We start from the raw sequence: 22242 nt of genomic DNA, 5'->3' as shown, positions 1-22242 counted from the left end.
GTGTTTTTTCTTCTTTCCCGTTATTGCTGCATTTTTATTTGTGATTTAGAATATACCTGATATTTTCACACAATATTACAACTCCTGAAATTCGATTCAGTTTTAATTTTTTTTCGTAACTTAAAAAGTAATTACGTATCTTAGCCAAATCAACACCTTCCCAGGAAAAAAAAAAAACGAGATGTGTTTATATTAAGCGCGGTCCGTTTTGCAAAAAAAAAATTTCAAAACACGGCATAATTCTTTAGTCTCATGAAACACGTGCAAGTTTAACAACACACATCGAACCCATTCTTTTTGTTGTCACATGTAATTTAAAAGTCATACATCGTAATTAGTATTAACGCTATCTGAAAATTGCGCATCGCATTTCGTATTAACATTAACGAGATTTAAAAATAATCCATCGCGTTTCGTATTTACGGGATTTAAAATCACATATCGCGATTCATGTTCTGGCGTTTAAAATATCACCCATTGCTACTTTTCTCGCAATTCATATGCACGCGTTTCAAAAACCATATATCGCGATTCATATTCATGCATTTTAAAAATCAAGTGTTGTAAGTAGTCCTTTCGCAATTTAAAAGCCACACGATTCGTATTCACGCGATTTGAAAAACAAGCATCGAGTTTTTTATTTACACAATTTAAAAATCACACATGGCAATTCGTATTTAAGCAATTAAAAAATAACACATAGCAATTCCTATTCAAGCAATTAAAAAATAACACATCGCTATTTGTATTTCCGCGATTTAAAAACCCAGAAAGGAAGAACACCATTTAGGACAAATTCCAAAACTGATTATGTTATTTGCTCGAAGTTTAATACTACCCACAACAACAGCTTCTGTCGAAAGACTGTTTTCCAGAATGAATTTGGCCTGTTTAAAATTACAGAGTAGTCTTTAAATACAATCTTTACATTTTCATTTAATGGCTCAAAAAATATCACATGATCAAGTAGATAAAATTATCACAATATTCAAAAATTTTGCAAATTACAGGTTTATACTGTAATTTGCAAAATTAAAAATTTTTTTAAACCATTTTCTACCTTCTTGGAGCATTTTATATCATTTATGATTATATGCTGGGAAATGAATTGTATATCATTAAATTTTAACTGTATAAAAAATTTAATCAAGATAAGTTTCAAAAAGTAATGTAAATTTTATTGATTGCGTATTAATTGTAAATAGTAAGTGTCATGTTAAAAATATATTTGTCATAAAAAGTTTTAAACAAGTATCTTAATAGTTTTTTATTATTAAGGAATATAGTTCCTTAAAATTTAATGTCTTCTCTTTCTTTCTTTTTCTTTCCTCTCTCAGCCTCTTATTATTAATTTAAAATAAAAATGTCTGAAAGTTAAAGTACATTCCCTAATAAATGCTAAATCTTATTTTCCACTTAAGGGATTTTGTTTTAGTTTTAATCATTTTTAACCCTATATACTTTCATTAAATCGAAGTATTTAACTTGAATTTATATTAATAACTAGAATATTTATTTATTCGAAATTTAATTCTATGAAAAAAAATTTTACGTTAAAATTTATGTGTAAATGGACTTTTGTATTTTGTAATATGATAAAAAAAATTTCAATTTTTCCAGTGTTTTAATTATTTCAATTTATCTAAATTTTTTCTGATAAATTTATTTTGATTTTCGAATTCTGTTTTCCTTCTTAAGTAATCAGTTTTGCATTTTCTAATTTTAAACGTTTTAAAGTATTGTATTTTCTGCAAAGAGATTACAAGGTTAACCGACAAAAAGAATTTAGTGTTATATAAACAATGATGCTTAGATAACAATCACCACCAACAATTGCTTTCAATATGTCGGTCTAAACACTTTGGCATGCAGCCCTTCATTGGTCAATCTGCTGTGCAGGTGGCCCTTCAATGAAAAAGGTTGTGCACCCCTAGCTTACTGGAATATTAAGCTTATTCTATCAAGAAATAGCCCAATTGCTATTAGTTATAAAATGTTACTTTGTCAATATCTGCATACTTATTAAGAAAAGGTACAGGTACAGGACAAAATAATAGGAACACCTGTGAAAAAATGAAAATATTTTATTAATAGGGAGTTGGGCCACCTTTGGCCTGAATGACAGCTTGCATTCGATGTGGGATTGACAAATAAAGGTCTTGAACAAAATTCATTGGAATTTGCAGCCATTCCTCTTGCATGGCTGTCTCAAGTTCAGAGAGTGTGGGTGGAGGAGGAAACCGAGCACATACTTTTTTCTCCAAAAAACCCCACAAAGGCTCAATGATATTGAGATCAGGGGACTGAGGACACCACGTTAGATGGTCCACTTTAGCATTATACTAATTTAACCATGTTTGAACACAGTAAGACGTGTGAACAGGGACGCTGTCATCTTGGAACACAGGACGTTCTCCCGGAAAGAGAGTATGAAGCATAGGGTGAAGATGATCTGCAAGAATGCTTTGGTAATGGTCCCCTTTGACCACCCCCCTCAAGACAACGAGAGGCCTCAATCTACGGGCAGATATAGCACCCAACACCATCACAGAACCACCTCCATGTTTCACGGTTGGAACCAGGCAGTCAACATGAAATGCTTCTGCCGGCGTTCGCCACACGAACACACGTTCGGTGGTCTGGAATAGTGTAAAAGAGGATTCATCAGACCAGATAACTTGTTCCCATTGCAGTTGTGTCCATTTTAGGTGGTCTCGGCACCACTGTAGTCTCGTCAAAGCATTCTGCACTGAAACTAACGGTTTTGGAATAGTTACTCTGCCATGAATGTTAGCAGCATGCAACTCCCGTTGAATAGTTTCCATGGATACAGGGTTCTGAAGGTGGGTATTCATCTCGGATATTATCACCGGCAGTGTAGTCTTGCGTTTTCGAGCGACTATCCTCTTCAACACCCGTCTATCACGGTCTGACAACTTCGACTTCCTGCCGCTGTTGTGCCTCGCCGAAGACACCTTACCCAACTTTGTGTATGCCGACAGAGTCCTTGATACAGTGGTCCTTGAAACACCTACAAGGTTCGCTGTTCTGGACACGGACGCTCCAATTATCATGCCTCTTTTAAGGTCAGAGAGGTCGGACATAATCTCGTTTTGCTAGAAACAGATTTTTCCCATACAAATCTCACACTGCCAAATGCTAGACAGATACCTTGCCTTTCATCACCACTAGGTGGCACATTCTTGCGACACGTGCCCGTCGCTTATTGGACGGTCGAGAACGACTCCATTCTTTCACAGGTGTTCCTATTATTTTGTCCTATACCTGTACATGTATATTTATCAAGGCATGAAAATGCAGTAATATACAAAATAGTAATTTCTGGCACTTCAGTATTTAGAATTTCCAATGCATTCCAGATAGTTGAGCTTTTATTATATTTTTGGTTATGGAGTATAAAACTATTTGAAAACAATTATAGGGTTCCCACTCTTTTAGCAAAGCAAAAACTAAGGACTTTTAAGCACCTTTTTTTGAAAAAATTAAGGACCTTAAAAATAGTAAGATTGCTTATCATCGAATATACATATGCAGTCAGTGACAATGTCAATTATTTACCTTTTTTAAAAAAGATATTTAAAAAGTTATAAAAAATTATATATTTATATTCAATAAAAAATTATAAAAAACAATTTTATTACAATGCAAGTACCAATATAATTGTATTAATTAACAGGGTTCGCCAAAGTAGGAACAGGCAACTTTTGCCTACCCAGGTAGGGTCTTTTGTAAAAATATTTTCAGATTGTTAAGAGTTAACGACATGTCTGAAACTAATCGCATTCCATTTTCAATGATTTCATTAAAATTAAATTGTAAAATTAAAGTGCAGAAATTAAGATTCACTTTTTTTTTCATATTTGGAAAAAACATTGAAAAAATTATTAGAACAAGTTTTTATATTTTACTGTATCACAATTTCAATCGTGAGTAATTTTGCTTAATATTCAGTTATGCCAAAAAAATTCTTTCTTTTCTATTAATAGAATGTTACATGGGTAAATATTAAAAGATTTAATACTAAAAAGTTCAATTAGAGTTACGCATGAAAGTAGTTTTCATTAAGTCCTATTTCAAATAAATACAGGCCCTATTAATATCTAAGCACCTTAAATCATTCCATTAGGCTTTTAATTTCATTGCAATCAATATTTTATAAACAAATTTTATAAAATAAAAATACTATTATGCTTGAGAAGATTTGTAATTTTTAAACCAATATGCTTTTTATATTAGTTTTCGGTGGAATCTATAAATAAAAGGGTCAAAATGTTTTTCAAAGTTATCAACACATTCCTATGGCCAGAAAATTGGTAAGGTTTCTTAATTAATAAATACTGATAAACTATTTATTTTTTCATTATTTACAGACATTTATTTGTAATATTTCTTTAGCATCCTCTATCATTCTTAATATTATTCTCTACTATTATTATGATTTGATATTTTATTTTTATTCTAAATTGACAGTTTAAAACTGAAAGTGGTATTCCTTTATTATTAAGTAATCCGGTAATATCACCTTATCAGGTAATGTTTGTAAAAACAAGATTGAAAAGTTTGTAAAAACAAGATTGAAAAGTTTGGAAAAACATATTGAAAACAGTATGTAACTTAACAATTTTAAAATTATTACTAAACAGCAAATTACTTTTATTATGAGCTTTACATAAAATTATTTTCAGCCAAAACTGTTAATAAGAAATTAAGAATTAACTTTACATAATATTACAAAACAATCTAGCAAGAAACATGGACTAATTTTAAAGCAACCAAAAATTTGAAGAATTTTTTAAAAAAGGATATTAAGTTGCAATGTTAATTGAACAATGATTAAAAAAATCTAAATTTAAATCTAATAGACATAACAAAAAGTTTGGGATCCTTTAATTGAGCAGATTTAAATTTTTGTGTAAAAATCTGCTTAGTTTTCATTGTGGATTCTAGTTCAAACATTTTTTCTGATACTTCTTATCTTTGGGCTTTATGTTGTTCTTATAAGCACATGCGCTACCAGTAAAACCGAATTTCTTGAATTCTGTTGATTTTAAAGGTTAATGTGGGTCTTCTACTTAGAACTAACTGTCCCCCCCCCCACAAAAAATGGCAAGATTCCATGTGCAGTATCCCCCTTGTCTACACACTATTATTTTATTTTGGAATGCTTCACTCTCCTCATAGAGTATCATTCTAAGCAATAGGAATAAGATATTAATGAAAAGACATGTTTTCATGCCTCTAGCTCCCTCACACACATTCTTTCTAGTCTCTCTAAAATATTCTACTCTTGAAGCATGGTCAAATTCTAGATGACAAAAGAACGACTTTATGTTATAAATATTTGTAAGACCGAAAAATTGTTCCTGTCAACTATAGTGATGTTGAAAAATCAAGTACTTTTAAAAACCTTGTACCAAAATTAAATACAATAGAGAAGCATTTATCCGGTATCCAGATAACCGGGAGAAATATTGTTCGGTTTACCCGCCATTTTAAACTAAAACGATTATGAAAAAAAAGCTGAAATTGGACTCATCCTTCGAAGTTGAGTAGTGGAAAATGCGAGGAAGGGGAGAATTCTTTTTCCCGTTTACCCAGAGAAATGTCATTTCTTCCGTGACCTTGAAGATCTTTAGATCGAGAGGAGGCAGGGAAGGGACAAATGTTTTATTTTCTCCTTTAGGCCGTCAATTGAACTCAAAGGAGTGGCATGCTGATTTCGTTTTCTCTTTGATTTAGGAGGGGGTGGGGAAAATGCATTGCACATGCATATCAGAGAACAGATGATGAAAGAGAAAAATATATTTATCCATTTGACATCGCTTAATAAAAATAAAATATTTTCCTTTTGAATAAATTCTGATTCTTTGGAAGTGAGGGTATCATTTGCAAATTTTTCTTGATGTGGAATCACATCTGCTTAAATTAAAAATCAGGCTTTTATAAAAATAAAATAAAAGGAGAATTGTTTATTAATTTAAACATTCGATTATTTTATGAAGTAGATTGCAGTTTTGTTTTTCTGATTCCACTATGTTTGATTTTTTCTTTTTCTTTTCACGATAAATTTCGCACTCAATAAATTTTTTTTATTCATAAATTTAATCATTAGTTTTTTTTTTTTTTAAGTAGGTTGATCTTGCCTTGTTCTGGGTTTTAATATTTATGCTAGTGCCTTTTAAAACTATTGTTTCGGTTTGATAATTTTCAAGCGTTGTTTTTATTTAGATTAATAGCTCTTATTAATCGTTCCCCCCCTACAATTACGTATGAAATATATTGCGTTATTTAACCATTGGTTTTGTTTATATTAGGGCAATTACACGAAAGTGTCAACTTTTAAGTGAATTTTTTTTTTTTATGAATTGCATATTTTAATTTTAAAAATATGTTCAAAAATAGCCAAAGTCTACATATTACTGTTTAATTTTTGATAATTATAAGTTTTTTGAATCTGGCAGCATTCTAAAGTAATGACAAGTGAATTCTTCACATTTGTGCTCAAATTGTTTTCTTGAAAAATATTTATAAAATAAAAGAAATGCATCTTTCTTTTGCAATATTTTGATAAAAATATGCATATAGTACAAAATTTAAACATTTAAAACATAGCCTTTAAGTCATTTTAAGTTTAATATATTAAATAAAAGTAACTTTTTTTTGTGTCATTCCGTCACATGTTTTAGTATATTTTTTTAAATAGCAACTGCGTTTTTGAATGAAAACTGTGGTGAGGTTTTNACATTCGATTATTTTATGAAGTAGATTGCAGTTTTGTTTTTCTGATTCCACTATGTTTGATTTTTTCTTTTTCTTTTCACGATAAATTTCGCACTCAATAAATTTTTTTTATTCATAAATTTAATCATTAGTTTTTTTTTTTTTTAAGTAGGTTGATCTTGCCTTGTTCTGGGTTTTAATATTTATGCTAGTGCCTTTTAAAACTATTGTTTCGGTTTGATAATTTTCAAGCGTTGTTTTTATTTAGATTAATAGCTCTTATTAATCGTTCCCCCCCTACAATTACGTATGAAATATATTGCGTTATTTAACCATTGGTTTTATTTATATTAGTTAATTTATGAATTGTAATTATTTTCAAAAAATAAGTGAGAATTTATTATTTTTTAAACTTGTTTTTCTTGTCTAAACTTGCAATTTTTTTTATTCTTTTAAAGGTTATTTTTTTAAGATATTTTATTTTTTTTTAAATTTAGGAGTGCTTTTCTTTTTCTTCATACTTTAAAAATTGATAAACTTTTTCCTTATAATTCGGTTTTGATAAAACATCGATTAATGACACTTTTTCGTCAATCCAGAAAACCGGGAAATTCAGACATCCGGGATAGCGATGATCCCGGATAATTGGTTCTCTACTGTACTTTTAATGGCCCTTATTTTCCAAAATAAAAATTAAGCACTTTTTAAGAACTTTTAAGGACTTTGATACAATGAATCACAGTAAATTCAGATTTGAAAATTGTAGGGTAGGGAAATAATTAAGTTCATCTTTTTTTAAATCCATCATTTATCTTAATCTAACTACTTACTCTTTATGTTCGTATTTTTTTACTTGGAATATTAGGAAAAATATTTTAGAAGAAAAAGTGAATCTGTTTCTTACTAAATCTACATTGCTTATTACAAAAAGCAACTGAAGTAACAAAAATGATACCTTGATCCAAACTAGCAATGCTTGAAACTTCATGGCTATCAAGAACAGATTCGTCTTCATCAGTCACGCGTCGTCTGTCATTTCGAATTCTCTGACGAGGAGGCAAATCTGAATTTCGATCAATGCGTTCTTGGAATTGTCGATGACCTATAATTGTAAGGAATATGTATCAAAATTGTGCTTATTGTATATTCTGATTGGAATGACAGTTACTTCTGACATTATACTTAAAAAAAAAAGGATTGATTAAAAATGAGGACAATAAGATTGAAAAAAAAAACCTTTCATAAGAAAACCATGATTCTTATAAAAATTCTGAAAAAACACTGTTGAACTCTTTTAATGATGTCTACATAAGATATTGATAAGTAAAAGCTTTTTTTTTTGCAGAGCTAAATTAATAACAAAAAATCATTAAAGTGAATGGAACAATAACTGATCAATTTTTTACAAAAACACCCATTAAAATACCTTAAAAGAAATTTGGTAAAAATTTATTGCTAACAAAAGCTAATTAATTAAAATACTTGTTTACACTAATCTATTCCGACATTTACAATTAAGGGAAAAAAGTACCACAAAATGGCATTTTATTAGATAAAATTTAGAACACTGACAATCTGAATTTTAAAAACATATCTAACAAGTTGTGATGGCTGATTGAATAGAGATGACAAGCTGACTTCTGAAATAATCTGTCATCATTTAATGGATAAATTTCAGAATAATTGATTTGAGTAGTTTCAAACAATCAAAAATTTAAAGTTAATGGAATAGGAAATTGAACATAAAGGTAAACGGCTTACAAAAAAAATTCACTTTAAGGTTTATTTGCTAAAATTGTTTGTTATGCGGTCTGGAAAATATGTTTTTGAAGTCCACACAAAATAAATTGCAGAACTAAGTGCACTTTAAAAAGGAGTAATGAATGGAACAGTTCTCCCTATTACAATTAAGTTTAAACACATCAATGTGTCAAAAATTTCTACCTTCACATTACAGAACATATTCTTACTTTTTAAAAACACTTATTCAAATTTTAATATATATATCTTTACTGAGAACAATGAAAAAATATTAGTTTGAATAAAAAAAGAAAAGAATAGGAATGAAACATTGATGATTTAATTATTTGGATTTAATGAAAAATATTGAAATTTTATCACTCTGAAAGGTAACTGAATCAAAAAAACCGCCAAATTCTACACGCTTTTACAAAATTTTGAATTTTATATGTAATTCTAGCCATAAACTAGACAAATGAAAAGCCATTTTTGAATTATCCTACTGAACAAGGTTTTACAGAGAATATTTAAGAATGTAATTGAATGATACATTAAATACACAGGCGATAAGCCAGATAAACTAATGTAGTGCTTTGAACCTTGATTATTGGGATATCTGTTATCTGCACCACTCCATCGACGATTAGGACCCCCTCCACGACCCCTACCTCGTGGAAGGTTATTTTTATTTGGACCACCATCTCTATCAACATAAGATCGGTCATAAGCACCTCTCCTAGGAATTGGGTAATTAGGAACAGAACCAACTTGACTTCTTAATTGTTGATCAATTTCCAGTTTATCCTGACGCAATTTTTCCACTTCCTGAAAAAAAAATTACTATTGGAACATTTAAACTAGCATCAAGTAATAAAAAATTACTGCTATGTAATTAAATGACTGGCTCTGCACTGAAATATGAAAAAAAAATTATCAGCCAATATACTTAATACAGGTTTTATAATTTTTTTTTTTTGCTTACTTTAACACTACAATTTGCTATATCTTTTTAAGTTTTACACATTATAATTTCAGTAAATCACAAATCGTGTATAAATTTCTATCATAAACAAATCTTTTTCATTTAAAAAAAGGTATGTTTTGGTCTGAAATTTACCAGGAAAAAAAAAACTTTTAGTCAAGTCTCACTTTTACAGCATTTTAAAATTTATTCTTAAGAGTTACTTGAAATGTCTTTTTATTTGTTTTTGAGGTTATAAAAATATGGTCCAGCGTCTAACCCACATAACTCAGATTTTGTTTCAGGACAATATTTTACAGAAAATAATGACATTTTAAATACATACCTATTAGACAATTTTTAACCCCCTGCGCATTAAGTCTGACTTGTACCGAGTATAGTTGTAAGCTTTCCTGTATCAAAAAAACAGTTTTCCCATGTCATTCAATGGCAGAGTAGTGTGTAACAGAAAAATTTCTGTAAAATTTTATCCAGGGGTTCACGGCTTGGAGATCTTAGAAGGGGAAATGAACATTTAAAAAAATAGCGTAATCCATAACTTTGTAACTTTCATTTTCTGCGGCATATTTCTTTAGCTTTAAAAGAAAAAGCAAACTTATTCCAATAAGACTAAGATTTGTAGTGTATCAAAACTACGCACTACAGGAGTAGAAGAGACCAATGAAAAAATATAGGATTTTTCTAGGACAGAATATGAGACCAAAAATCGAAGCTAAACAGAAATCACAGAACACATATGAATAACTTAATAAATTAATACTTTTTTATGGCTGAAAGTCAGTTTAGGTGACTAAAAGTAGCTAAACATTCCTTTTTGATAGAAAGAATAAAAAAAAAGTGTCAAGGATCTCATTTCAATGCATACCATAAAGGAAATGATTGTTAAATTTTATTTAAAACTAAAAATAAATTTTATTTAACACAATGCTTAGTTTGAACGTTAAAATTTATTATGCAAGTTCCTTTAATAAAAGTTTTGTTTTATGATTGCCAGCATTCATAAGACTTAACCATGGCCCAAAATTTAAAGCTCTGGTTAACTTAACTTCAAGAACAACCTGAGCTGAAGAGAAGGTTTCTTTAAAATCTTTCAATTTCTCCTCTGATTTTTCCCCGCATTAAATTGCTGTGAGGTTTATAGGCATTTTTCAGTTAGCTGGACATAAGTAAATTCAACTACATTTTATTTATTTTCTTGTGAATGTCTAATTTAAATATTAAAAAAAAATTGCTGAATTTACTAGTGCTGTCTAACCGACCGAAAGTATACACTGAGTGGACAAATTATTATGACCACCTCAGAGTTTTACGCAAATAAGCTATTGCGTCACAGCGCTGCCGCTAGGATAACTTTAACACGGGAATGCTGGACAAGCGAGTCATCAGTTATACTGTGTTGCTTGCTCAGAAATGGGAAAGAAAAGTGATTTAACTGAATTTCAACGTGGAACGATTGTGGGTGCGAGATGTGTCGGAACGAGTATCAGCAAAACGGCTGCACTTGTGAAGTGTTCTAGAGCAGCAGTTGTTAACGTGTACAAAAAATGGACAATCAAGCAAAAAACCGGGTCTCAACGTCAGACTTCTGGTCGTCATAGGGTACTGAATGCTTGATCAGAGAGAAGACTGGCCAGAGTTGTGCAGTGCAACAGGAGAGCAACAGTGTGACAAATTGCAAGTGATCTTAATCAAGGAGCAACTGTGAACGTCTCTGAACAAACTGTTTGACGCACATTGCGGCGTATAGGGTATGAAAGCAGACGACCTGTTCGTAAGCCTCTACTGCCTGCTTTAAATACGCGCAGACATCTCCAATGTGCAAAGAGGGTCATGTGGTCCGATGAATCACGATTTCAAATGCATCATGCAGATGGCAGGATGAGAATATGGAGAAAACAGCACGAAAGCACGGACCCCAACTGCATTGCCACGACACTTCAAGCTGGTGGTGGCAACGCTATGGTATGGGTCCTTTAATTCCTGTACCACAACGCCTTAATGCCCAAGGGTATTTAAGTATCATAGCAGATCAAGTACATCTGTTTGTGTCAATGGTGCACTCTGGCGGGGATGGATACTTCCAGCAGGGCAACGCTCCCTGTCATAAAGCTGGCATTGCCCTCAGATGGTTCGAAGAGCATGATGGAGAATTTAACTTGCTTCGTTGACCAGCACAATCCCCAGATCTCAATCCAAGTGAGAATTTGTGGGATGAAATTGAATGGGTGCTCAGACAGATGGATCCAGTACCATCAAATTTGCAGCAATTTGCAAGTGCAGTTCAGCGAGCATGGTCTGGCATACCTTCTACCACTAACCAACATCTCATATAATCCATGCCCAGACGAATTAAGACAGTAATACGCGCAAAAGGTGGCCCAACAGCGTACTGAAAGGGTGGTCTAAATAATTTGGCCACTCAGTGTATACATATATATTTTATAATATTGGATTTTTTTTTATATCATCCCTTCTTTATATCTTCTGTGTTAAAACTAGATTTAAATCAGCTGATTTTTAAAAAAATTAATTTTTTTATATTCTATAATTAGATTTTAATTTCTTTTTTTACTGATTTTTAGTTCTAAAATATATTGTAAATATTTTGCGATCAATAAGCTTCATGTAGTAAAATTACTCTTGTAAATACTTGAAGTGTAATTAATCTCAGTACTATTGAAATGACATTTTAAATTTTTTTTTTTTGGATCTTTCGTAATAATGCAAATAAATGGAAAAATAATAAATTTTTATATTTATGAAGTTAGCATTGAATATAGGTTTATCAAAATAAATAAAAAACATGATAGCAATGAAAATTCTATCACTTTAACTTTAATATTGCAATTTTAGTTCTGAACGTTAAAGAATTTATGATAATATGGCACAGAAAAAAGAACTATATAAATTCTGATTTTTTCTTTTAGTGCATATTTATTTTTTTAAATAAATAAAGAGATTTTGTAAAGTTATTGCTCAAATGGCAGTTGTGATTAACAATTATTATAGAATAACTTAATTGACAATTTTTTTCATTATTTCAAAATTTAACGAAAAAAGGATTTATAAAATTTTCCTTTTAACCTGCTTTTTTGGTATAATTTATAACCTGGTTTTTGTTAATAAATAATATATATTTCTATTACAGTTACATTAAATATAATACAAGCAAATGCATGACACCCCTGTAATTTTCATCAATTGCATTTTTTTTTTTCTAAATCAAATCTTTCATAATTCTTACACTCACTAATGTGCTAAAACTTATTCTTGATCTTTCTTCTTCTCCCCAATTCTACAGCCCTTGGCTTTCTCTTCTCTTGTATACTGAGAAGTCTTGTTCTACAGAAACTTGACCATGAAAACATGTGAGGGCTGCCATTACAAGTTAAAAAAGAACATATGTCTAACAATTTCACTTCCTTTAAAATCAAAACTACTGTTCCAATATTTTTTCAATAGCAACATTTTCAGTTTCTCCAAGGACATCAACATTTGCACATGTATATTACTTTCAAATATGATCTGGATTAGCATATTGCTTTATTTTTTGACTGTTGACATTATAGCTTAATTTATTTATTTTTTTTACTTATTGGTCAATCACAAAATTGCTCTGGATTATGTGTAGTAAATGGAAAGCATTAATTTAAAAAAAAGTAAATATATAGGAAATATAGGACATCAATCCCTGTGTACTATCAAAAAATTAGTGATTCATATTTTTAGAAAATTGCATATTTTTAGAATGTTAGTAAAATTTAGGAGTTTTTATTTTAAAAGAAAGTTATGCAAAATCAAAAGCGTCGAAGGAATTTTTTTTTTTTTTAACAAGACAGAAATTAGTGACTCAGACAGAAGAATAGCACCCATGCCTCCATATTAGATCAGCAACAAACTTTCAGTTTGTTACAGTTACAATAGCATAACACACAAAGTTGAATCTCAAACAACTTCAACAGCCACATATCATTAAAAAAAGTTTATAACATACAATAAAATTACAATACATTATTTTATTTACAATAGAATATGAGCTATTATAAAATTCTCACAGCAGTGTTTAAATTTTATATCAGGCATATTTAGAATTCAGCAAGTGATTCATTATTTAAAAGTAGTGAAATAGTAATTTCGAAGAAAGGTCAATTTCTTCAAAATTGTTTGCAAGTTTTTATTAATAGTTTCTTCATAATGATATTTTTTATTACTCTTTTATTCAACTTCTATTCTTTGACATAATAAAAATTGCATTAATATCACTGCTTTTAAGAAAACACTAAACTTCTCCTGATATTTAATTAAAATCATGAAATCTATTTCATTACAGATAGAACTCCAAAAAAGGAAAGAAAATATCTACTTTTCTTCAGTATCCTATGCATGAAAAACACCTCTTGTGCTTGACCTTGGGAACAAATGCCTGCCACTGATAATGATGAAAAGGTGAAAAATGAAAAAAAAATAGAAAATGATTTTGATTGAAAGGAAGTGTTTTAATAAGCAAATTTGATTCAGCAACAATTTGTCTTTCTGAGAAAAAGGGAAAATAAAGGGAATTATACTTTTCACACGAACTCCTTTTCATTTGAAACTTGTTTAAAAAATGAAAAAATCATACTACTTTTTGACATCAAATATGTAACATGAAAATATGACATAGACATGCGAAAACATACTAGCTTTTCCTACTTCTTTCCTACCGAAAGAGATTTTAAAAAATTTCCTAATGATTATTTTAAACTCTCACATTCGTTAAAATGGTAAATTTTAAATGTGGGGAAAAAAAAGAAAAGACGAAAAAAAAAGAAAAAAAACCAGGAATATCAGAAAAAGAAGACAAAAAGCTAAATAACAGGTCAAAAGGCTAAATAACAGGACAAAATATTTTTAACCAGGGATATAAGGACTACTACGAACTCGGCCTAACTCTGCATTTTCAAACAGACTTTATTAGGAGAGAAATAACATAATGATTAAAGAGCAATACAGATATCCTTAATGATGCAAGGTAACATCATTATTAAGGGTAAATTAATTAAATATTCTTTAAGAATAATTTTCCTTTCTAAATGATTATCTCAAAATAACCATTGTTGGTACAACTGCAAATATATTAAAAAGTAATATACAAAAAGAATAATATACAAATTTATTTACCTGTTTAGCATATGTTAAACAGGTATATAAGGCTTTACTTTTCAACTTATGATTTTATATGAAGGTTACTAATTAGGGTACCTGTTAAAAAAATTCAGATGTTTTTCAAAGTTATACGCACACAATAATCTTTTAATAACAGTGGACTTCCTCGGCAACACAACAGCCCAGAGTGGGCCCTGGCCTTCTCCAAAAGTCCTTTCTAGGCATCAATTTGTTCAGCAACGGTCTTCAAATTGTTGGTTTTCAGAATATCTGTCTCTTACAAGATAGTCAATCCATCTAAGGCGAGGTCTGCTTATTTTTCCAGTTGCTATAGGTTTAGCTAGAAATAGTTTTTAGCAGTTTCGATCTTCCTGCATTTTAACCAGATGTTCAATCCATTTTATACTTCAGTATTACAAGTATTTCATAAAATCAGGCTCTTTAAAGACTTTACATAATTCTGAATTTGTTAACCCTTACCATAGGCTGTCAATCTGAGTTCTACCACAAATACCCCTTCGGATTTTTCTGTTCGGTGCTAGTTTCTCCTCATCTCTCAAAGTTAGTGCCCATGTCTCACATACATACAATAAAATAGATCCTACAAGTGAATAACAAGGGTCTGTCCTAGTTTTTTATTGTCATGTCCTATATTTGTTGATTGTTTTCGATTTTTGTAAAATGCTATTTCCTTTGAGGAAAATGCAAAAATAACATTATTGGCAGAACAATTTACAGGTTTTTATTTTAATTTTAATTCAACTCCTTATTTGGGCAGGAACAATTTTTTCTCTACAGTTTTTATCTTGAATACACACTTCATTTAAATTGTCATTTTGATGAAGAGGAACAAAATTATTAACTAGCTGAATTTGATTATCTTCGGGGAAATTCACTATCATATCAGATGCTAAAGAACCAACACCTTGAATTGAATTATTTACAGATAAATTATTGTCAAATTAAAATTAAAAATTTTACCCCAGCCCTTGGCATTGATGGGTTTTATTATTTTCTGAAAGTTTAATTTCTTTTTTTTCTTTTTTTTATAATACTCAACATTTTGATAATTTCCTCCAGTAGAAGGTTATTCATGTCTTATTTTATCTATAACATAAAGTTTAAAAATCCACTTTTTAAATACATGCAAGATCGAAAATTATTTTCGCGACTGATATTTATCAGACAAACCATCGTATGAAAATATCAAGATCCTAAAGAGAACTGCTCCAGCACTTTTCAGGGACCTTCAAAAAGAAGAAAGGAAGAGAGAATTCATTCAACAATCATATTCAGACGTCAGCGAGTTTTTGACGTCTCAATATGTAACTGTTTTTTAATTGCACTGCCTTCCTTCTTCATACCACTGATCACGTAAGCGGTTTTTTCTGCTTGCCGAAAAGAGGAACTCATGGACTTTCAAAGCAATTTTGTAAAAAAGACTTTCGCGAAATGCTCAAAAATGGTATATATTTACCCCTTAAACAGACTCCTGAATAATCAACAGTTAACTTTGAAATAAAAGAAAAATGATTAGAACATTTAAAGAAATTAGTTTTTTTTTCTCAATTAAAATGAAAAAAAAAAGGTTAAATTTGCATTACAACCATCACAATGTTGGTTGAGAAGAAACCTATCATCCTGTTCAGAGTTGCTAAACAACTTACTTTTAAATGGGCTAAATGATATTCCAAAAGAACTTTAGCATTGCTGATAGCTTCAACAGTTCCAACAAAAACAAAGGGAACCTGTAATATTAATTTATGCAGAGTTAAAAAAAAGGATGATGATATCAAATTTCTTAAATGAAAAAAAAAAAAAAAGAAAGAAAGAAGCATTGAAAAAAATTAAAATATTTATAAAATAAAAATTTTTTTGCATTATCTGGAAAAATAAACTAAATAATAAAAATAAAAGTATGTGTAAATAATGAACAAATAGAATGCAATACAACTAAAATGACCTATAAAATAAGTAACAATGTTATTAATACAATGAACAAATAAATTAAAAGAGTTCTGGAGATATTATGAGCTACAGTAATAAAATCCATATAGCTACTGGAAATTCTATTTTAAAAAGAAAAAGGCAGTTATGAAGAAAATTTGGAAGAGCATTAATTCACTGTAATATCTTTAAGCAATGTGATGAAAGAAAAAAAAAAAAAAAAAAAAAAAAAAAAAAAAAAAAAAAAAAAAAANAAAAAAAACTAGAACGTACAATAGATGATGAAATTTAAAAATAAATCAGAATACAATCTTCATCAGAATCAAATTTTTACAGTAAAATATTTTATGCAATTAATGTACCCAGATTGCAGATTGTCATTATAAACTTAAAAACAGTCATAGCAGTCACAGGTGTGACCGTTTTGAATTGTCTCAAGCAGGTCATAATGTTACTGTGGTGTAACTCTGTCTTGTGATATAATGTAAAAGTTTCCACGACTATTTGTGACTTTGGCCAACTGGTAGTCACAAATATACTTCACTGGGACTCGAAATTCCGCACTTAATTCGATCTAATTTTTTTAAAGAAAGTTTTATAGATAAGACAAAAAAAAAATTTAGCTGAATTCTCTTTTAATTTGGAATTTTATTCTATAGAAGTAACTTTTATTTTATCTTTTAAAAATAGAAAAAGCTTGAAAAAAATAATGAATCTGTGTCAAACAAAACATCTGTTTCTAAAGCAGTTAAAAATAAAGTGAAAAGTAAAAACACCTGCATTTCCAAAGAACAAAATAAAGCAATGCAAGTTGGAAGAAACTGATCAACCAATCTTGACAGCTGTGTTTGTGCTCTACTGATTTGTTCCCACATTTTCCTCTCCTGTTTGACCATAAATTGGCCACACCACGGGATACAAAGTGAATTCTATCCCCTTTGCATTTTTTTTAATTCGATTTATTTATATTTTATTTTGCGGCTTTTTTATTAGTTTTTAACTGTTAATTTGTTTTTATTTTTTTGGTTAATACAGTGGAAAGTCGGCGTATCCGGAATCGGCGGGACTTCCCAAAGTCTGGATATTAGATTTTCCCGTATAATAGACCCCCAAGGTAAACAAAGCTTAAAATGATCTGAATCTAAGAAGCAAAAAAAATAAATAAATAAATAAACATTATTTTTCGGGCAATAAATAATGTTTTAGTATTAGAATGATATATAATCAATCAAAAACAAAATATTAGATGAAAAAAAATTATTGCTATTATAAAAATAAAGATAGAAAACAAAAAAAATTGACAGTTATGAAAATATTAATTGCTATCTCCACCATTTCGAACTAGAATGATTCCAGCAAATAAGGAGAAATTCCCGTCATTTATTAAGGTGGGTAGGTGGAGAAGAAAATTCATTTCCTCCTTATTTGACATTCAAGTTGAGGGCGGGGCAGTGACAAATTCTTATTTTTTCTTCCATCATTGGCCATCAATCAAGCATAAAGGTGCTGCATGCTGATAGGGTTCTCCTTATATTTTTCTAATGTGACTAAAGGGGATCCCCCCACTTTAACGCTTGCTGTGTTTACCCCTTTTTCACAGTATTTCCCTAACACTCTAATAAAAAAGGTCCAGGAAATGCCTCTTTTACTAGCCAGCTGCATAGGAAAGAAGGGGGGAGAGAACTCTGTTGTGCTCCTTTGAAAATAAATCTCCCACACTTTCCTGCATTCCACAGGAGGAGCATCACTAACTTGGTAGATCTTCTGTTCCCCTTTCTGTTGATTTATGGGTTCAATGCATAAATCACTAGAAGCTAAGAAAGGAAAAAACCTGTCAAAAGCCATCTTTTTTTTTAAAGAGAGGGGAAGGAAAAGAAATGTTTGTTTATTTTTATTGTTAAAAAGTGTCCGGGAAATCGACTCTTCCGGAAAAGGGACGTTACACTGTAGTTAGCTTGTTTTTTGTAGTTATTCATTGTCAGTTTCCTAGTAATAATTGTTACTTTTTTTGTAGTTCCTTGGTAGCTTTTTTTTATGTGAGGTGAGCGTATATTGTTAAAACAAAATGTTATCTAAACGAGAACTATGATCTTCCTCCGAAAAATAAACGATTATTTCTTCTTGAATTATTTCTCCTCTGGATTATTTTTTTTCTCAATTATATTATATAGCTTATTAATTTAATTAATAAAATTTCCCAAGATGGTCCAGTTTTAAATTCACTCCATCATAATCTACGATCGAAACTTAACTAAATTTATTGGATTTTCTGAAATTAACAATTAAATTATAGTAATATATGGGTGCCATATTGGAATTTCGTCGGTCCCGTGAGTGCAAGATTTGGGGTTCTATTACTTCCTTATCTGCTCGCTCCAATTACAATTGCTAAGTGGATTTCTAGCTTGCGATTTTTCTTTAAGCTGGGGGTGGATACAAGATGCATACCTTTTAAATTGGTCTCCTTATGCAATGTTTTTTCAAAAATTATTATTTAGTTTATTTTTCAGCAGGCTGCTGCCGAAAGTTTGCTAAGAATTGGCGATTGTTCTGCAGCAGATCGAGATACGGGCGAATATTTCGTCGACTTTATTATTATTTTTTTAATAGTCTTTCTCTCAGAAAATTTTTTCATCTTAAATAATTTTCCTTGATAAATTTTTTTGCTACTAAAAAGTATTTCGTCATAAGTGCCGCATGCAAGTAAAAAACAACTGTTTTCGATAGTGCCTAGGCGCTTTCGCAGAAAAATACGGCATATATTGTATTTAGATACTTTTAGATTTGATAAATTATACGGTTTTCAAATGCAAATAATTTGAGTAAAATTATAAATTTAATTTTTACAATTTAGAAAAATGAGAATAGAGATAGTCAATAAGATAAAATTAATAAAGAAACATCTAGTGGATATTTCCTAGAAAAAAGCAAACGATTCTAAAACAAGACAAAGGCCAGTTCTTTCAGCAGTAGCATTTTTTCGTTGGTCAGTTTGGTGATGATAGGCTGAGTGCAGTTGTTAATTCTATCTCATAATTGAACATAGCCATTAGAAAAATAAATTTTACGATATAAAAATTCTTTAACTTTTGTTGAGTGCTTTTTATATGTTGAACGCTTCGGCTCTATGCTTTCTACCAGCCTTTAAATATTTTTAGTTACAGTTTAGTTTATTGCATAAAGTTTGAATATTTGGCGACGCCAAAGCTATAAAAATGGTGGAGAGGTTTTGTGCTGATTTTGATAATTAAAAATGATTATTCAACTTAATCAATTTCATTTTATTCTGAATTAATAGTTAATGTTTGACGACACAAGAAAGTTGTTAAGATGTACAAAAGAATTGAGTCCTTATTTAGTTTTCCTGAAGAGATTGAGATTGACGATTCGATTTTTAATTAACTTTTGATTTTTATTAAGTTGAAATTATTTATGTTTTTCTCTTTTAAATACTTTTTGAGGGTTTATTTTTGATTGTTATATCAATGCTATTTTATTGTGATCACATTTTTTTAGTTTTTCCTTCATTTGTATAATAATGCGTCCTTATGTACAATTTTAGCAAGCACTGTTATACATACATATGGTTTTTATTTTCTAATTTATATTGTTTGAGATTGTAAAATAATTCATTTATTTGCACATTTATTCAATATGCAAATAAATGAATTATTTTACTAACTTTTATAATAAATTTATTAATTTTTAAAAAGTTAATAAATTAAAATATTTAAAGTTTTTATGACTCAAAATCTTGATTTTTAAAAAGCAGTTACTATTTATGTCTTTCCAAAATTATTATAATGGTTCAATTTACGATATCAATAACATTTATATTAATTTTAAAATATTTAATTTTTATCATAAATATTAGGTGTTATAAATTCTTTCTTCTGAGATTGACTTATTCAATAAAGTCTACCATTTGAACAAACATGTAGTTCACTAAAACATGCAAATGATGGCATGAAAGTTAATAACAAAATTAAAAACAGTGCTGCTTATATCAATGTTTGATATTTACTGCGTTAAATGGCTTTCATTATCTTGATAAGTAAACTCTGGTGACGAAGCTTATTAGTTGGGAATGAAATTTAAATTATAGGGGAAACCGAGGTTAGTTGATCTAAAACCATTATACACACGGTTTGATTTTGTTTTTTCAAGACAAATATTGGACATGAAATATTATTTAAATCTTCAGCAAATGCATTATTTTCTTTAACATTTTAAGTTAAAAATAGATTTTTTTTTAAAAAATAATAAATTAAAATAAGTCTTGTATTATAAAAAAATGTAAAATAATCATTCTTACAACACAAAATTATTTATTGAATGTTATTTTAAATAAATGAACTTATATATATATATATACACACACACACAGTGAAACCTCACATTACGGACACCTCTTACTAAGGACATTTTTTTAAACATTCTATGAATAAATCAATGTGTACCTTCTCCTGGAACCGGACAGTCATTTATGCCCTGAAACATTAGTTTTTATCTCATCAAACCATCTTTATCAATTTTCTAAATTATTATTATTTTTTTTACAAAACTATTTCTGCTTTAAATTCCTACAAAAGAAATTGTACAACTTTCCACTACTTTTGAAGTATCTAATTTCTTTGCTAGGTGCATCCTCTGTCACATTCCTTTATAATTGCAAAGAAAGGTGAGAAAATGATACCGTTCATGTGAATTGAAATTTTAAATAGAATTGAGTGGCTATTTAAAATTTCAATTAAACTGATTCAATTAAAAATGAAAACTTTTGACACTAGGAGAAATATGGAAATATTTTCAATAAATATAATTTTTTCCTGATAGAATTTGAAAATAGTGGGAAAAAAAACATTGCGTAGTTAGCCAAAGACAATCAGGGTTCATGCTCTACTATAAAAATAAAATTCAAGTACTTTTCAAGGACTTTTTAAGACTTATTATAAAATTCTCAAGGACTTAAATTTTAGTTAAAGATAGACTAAAATTTAACATTTTAAACTANAATTATTACAGATAACCATCCACCAACTAAAACTCATACGTTAGTGAATGTCACTAACAGTGCGAATAGTTTTTATGAAATCATTCAAAGCTTTTTTTGATAAAATACTTTAATACTTAAAGCCTGGATATTCTTGCAATTATAAAATATAAATATTTCATTAAAAAAACATTTTTATTTTAAAATGTAAACACATTCATCGAATTTAAGACAAAATTATTATTTTTTTGATGTAGTCTCCTTACAGAAAATATTGAAGTTATAGAAAATTCTATTTGCATGAATTGCAAAGGAAAAATTTATATTTTTCAGGAGTTTAGGAGAAAGAATAAAAATTAGGAATCTAAAATTTAAAAAGTTCATGCTGCAGTTCATATTTTTCTTTGGCTATGGAACCCTAAATGACAGAGCTCCTCCTTTTAGTGGAATAATGGCATTATATATAAAAAAGACTAATTATTTTGAAAATATTTTATGTGAAGAACAAAATATTATATATTCTAATTATGTTCTTGTGCATGCATGTTTTGAAAATGAGTTGAAATGTTTTGATAAAATAAGTTGATTTTAGGTTTTTAAAATAGAGCTTGATGAGAAAAAACTTATAAACCATCATAAGGGCATATCTTTTTAATAATTTATTCAAAGAAAAATTAGTTATTTAAAAGCTATT

At 29.4% G+C, this 22242-nt stretch overlaps 1 protein-coding gene across 1 annotated transcript in view; it reads right to left on the bottom strand.

Annotated features, from left to right (window-relative positions):
• LOC107450999 (RNA-binding protein FXR1) overlaps window positions 1-22242 on the bottom strand; it is a gene marked incomplete at its 5' end in the record, with an annotated part of 61246 nt that overhangs the window by 5579 nt on the left and 33425 nt on the right. The window contains 3 exon segments of the mRNA XM_043041103.2: window positions 7697-7843; window positions 9081-9306; window positions 16276-16356. Coding sequence (XP_042897037.2) covers window positions 7697-7843; window positions 9081-9306; window positions 16276-16356 — 454 coding nt within the window.

Source organism: Parasteatoda tepidariorum, chromosome X1, assembly GCF_043381705.1.
Source record: "Parasteatoda tepidariorum isolate YZ-2023 chromosome X1, CAS_Ptep_4.0, whole genome shotgun sequence".
Lineage (NCBI taxonomy): Eukaryota > Metazoa > Arthropoda > Arachnida > Araneae > Theridiidae > Parasteatoda > Parasteatoda tepidariorum.
This window is presented reverse-complemented; position numbering and strand designations above follow the sequence as displayed.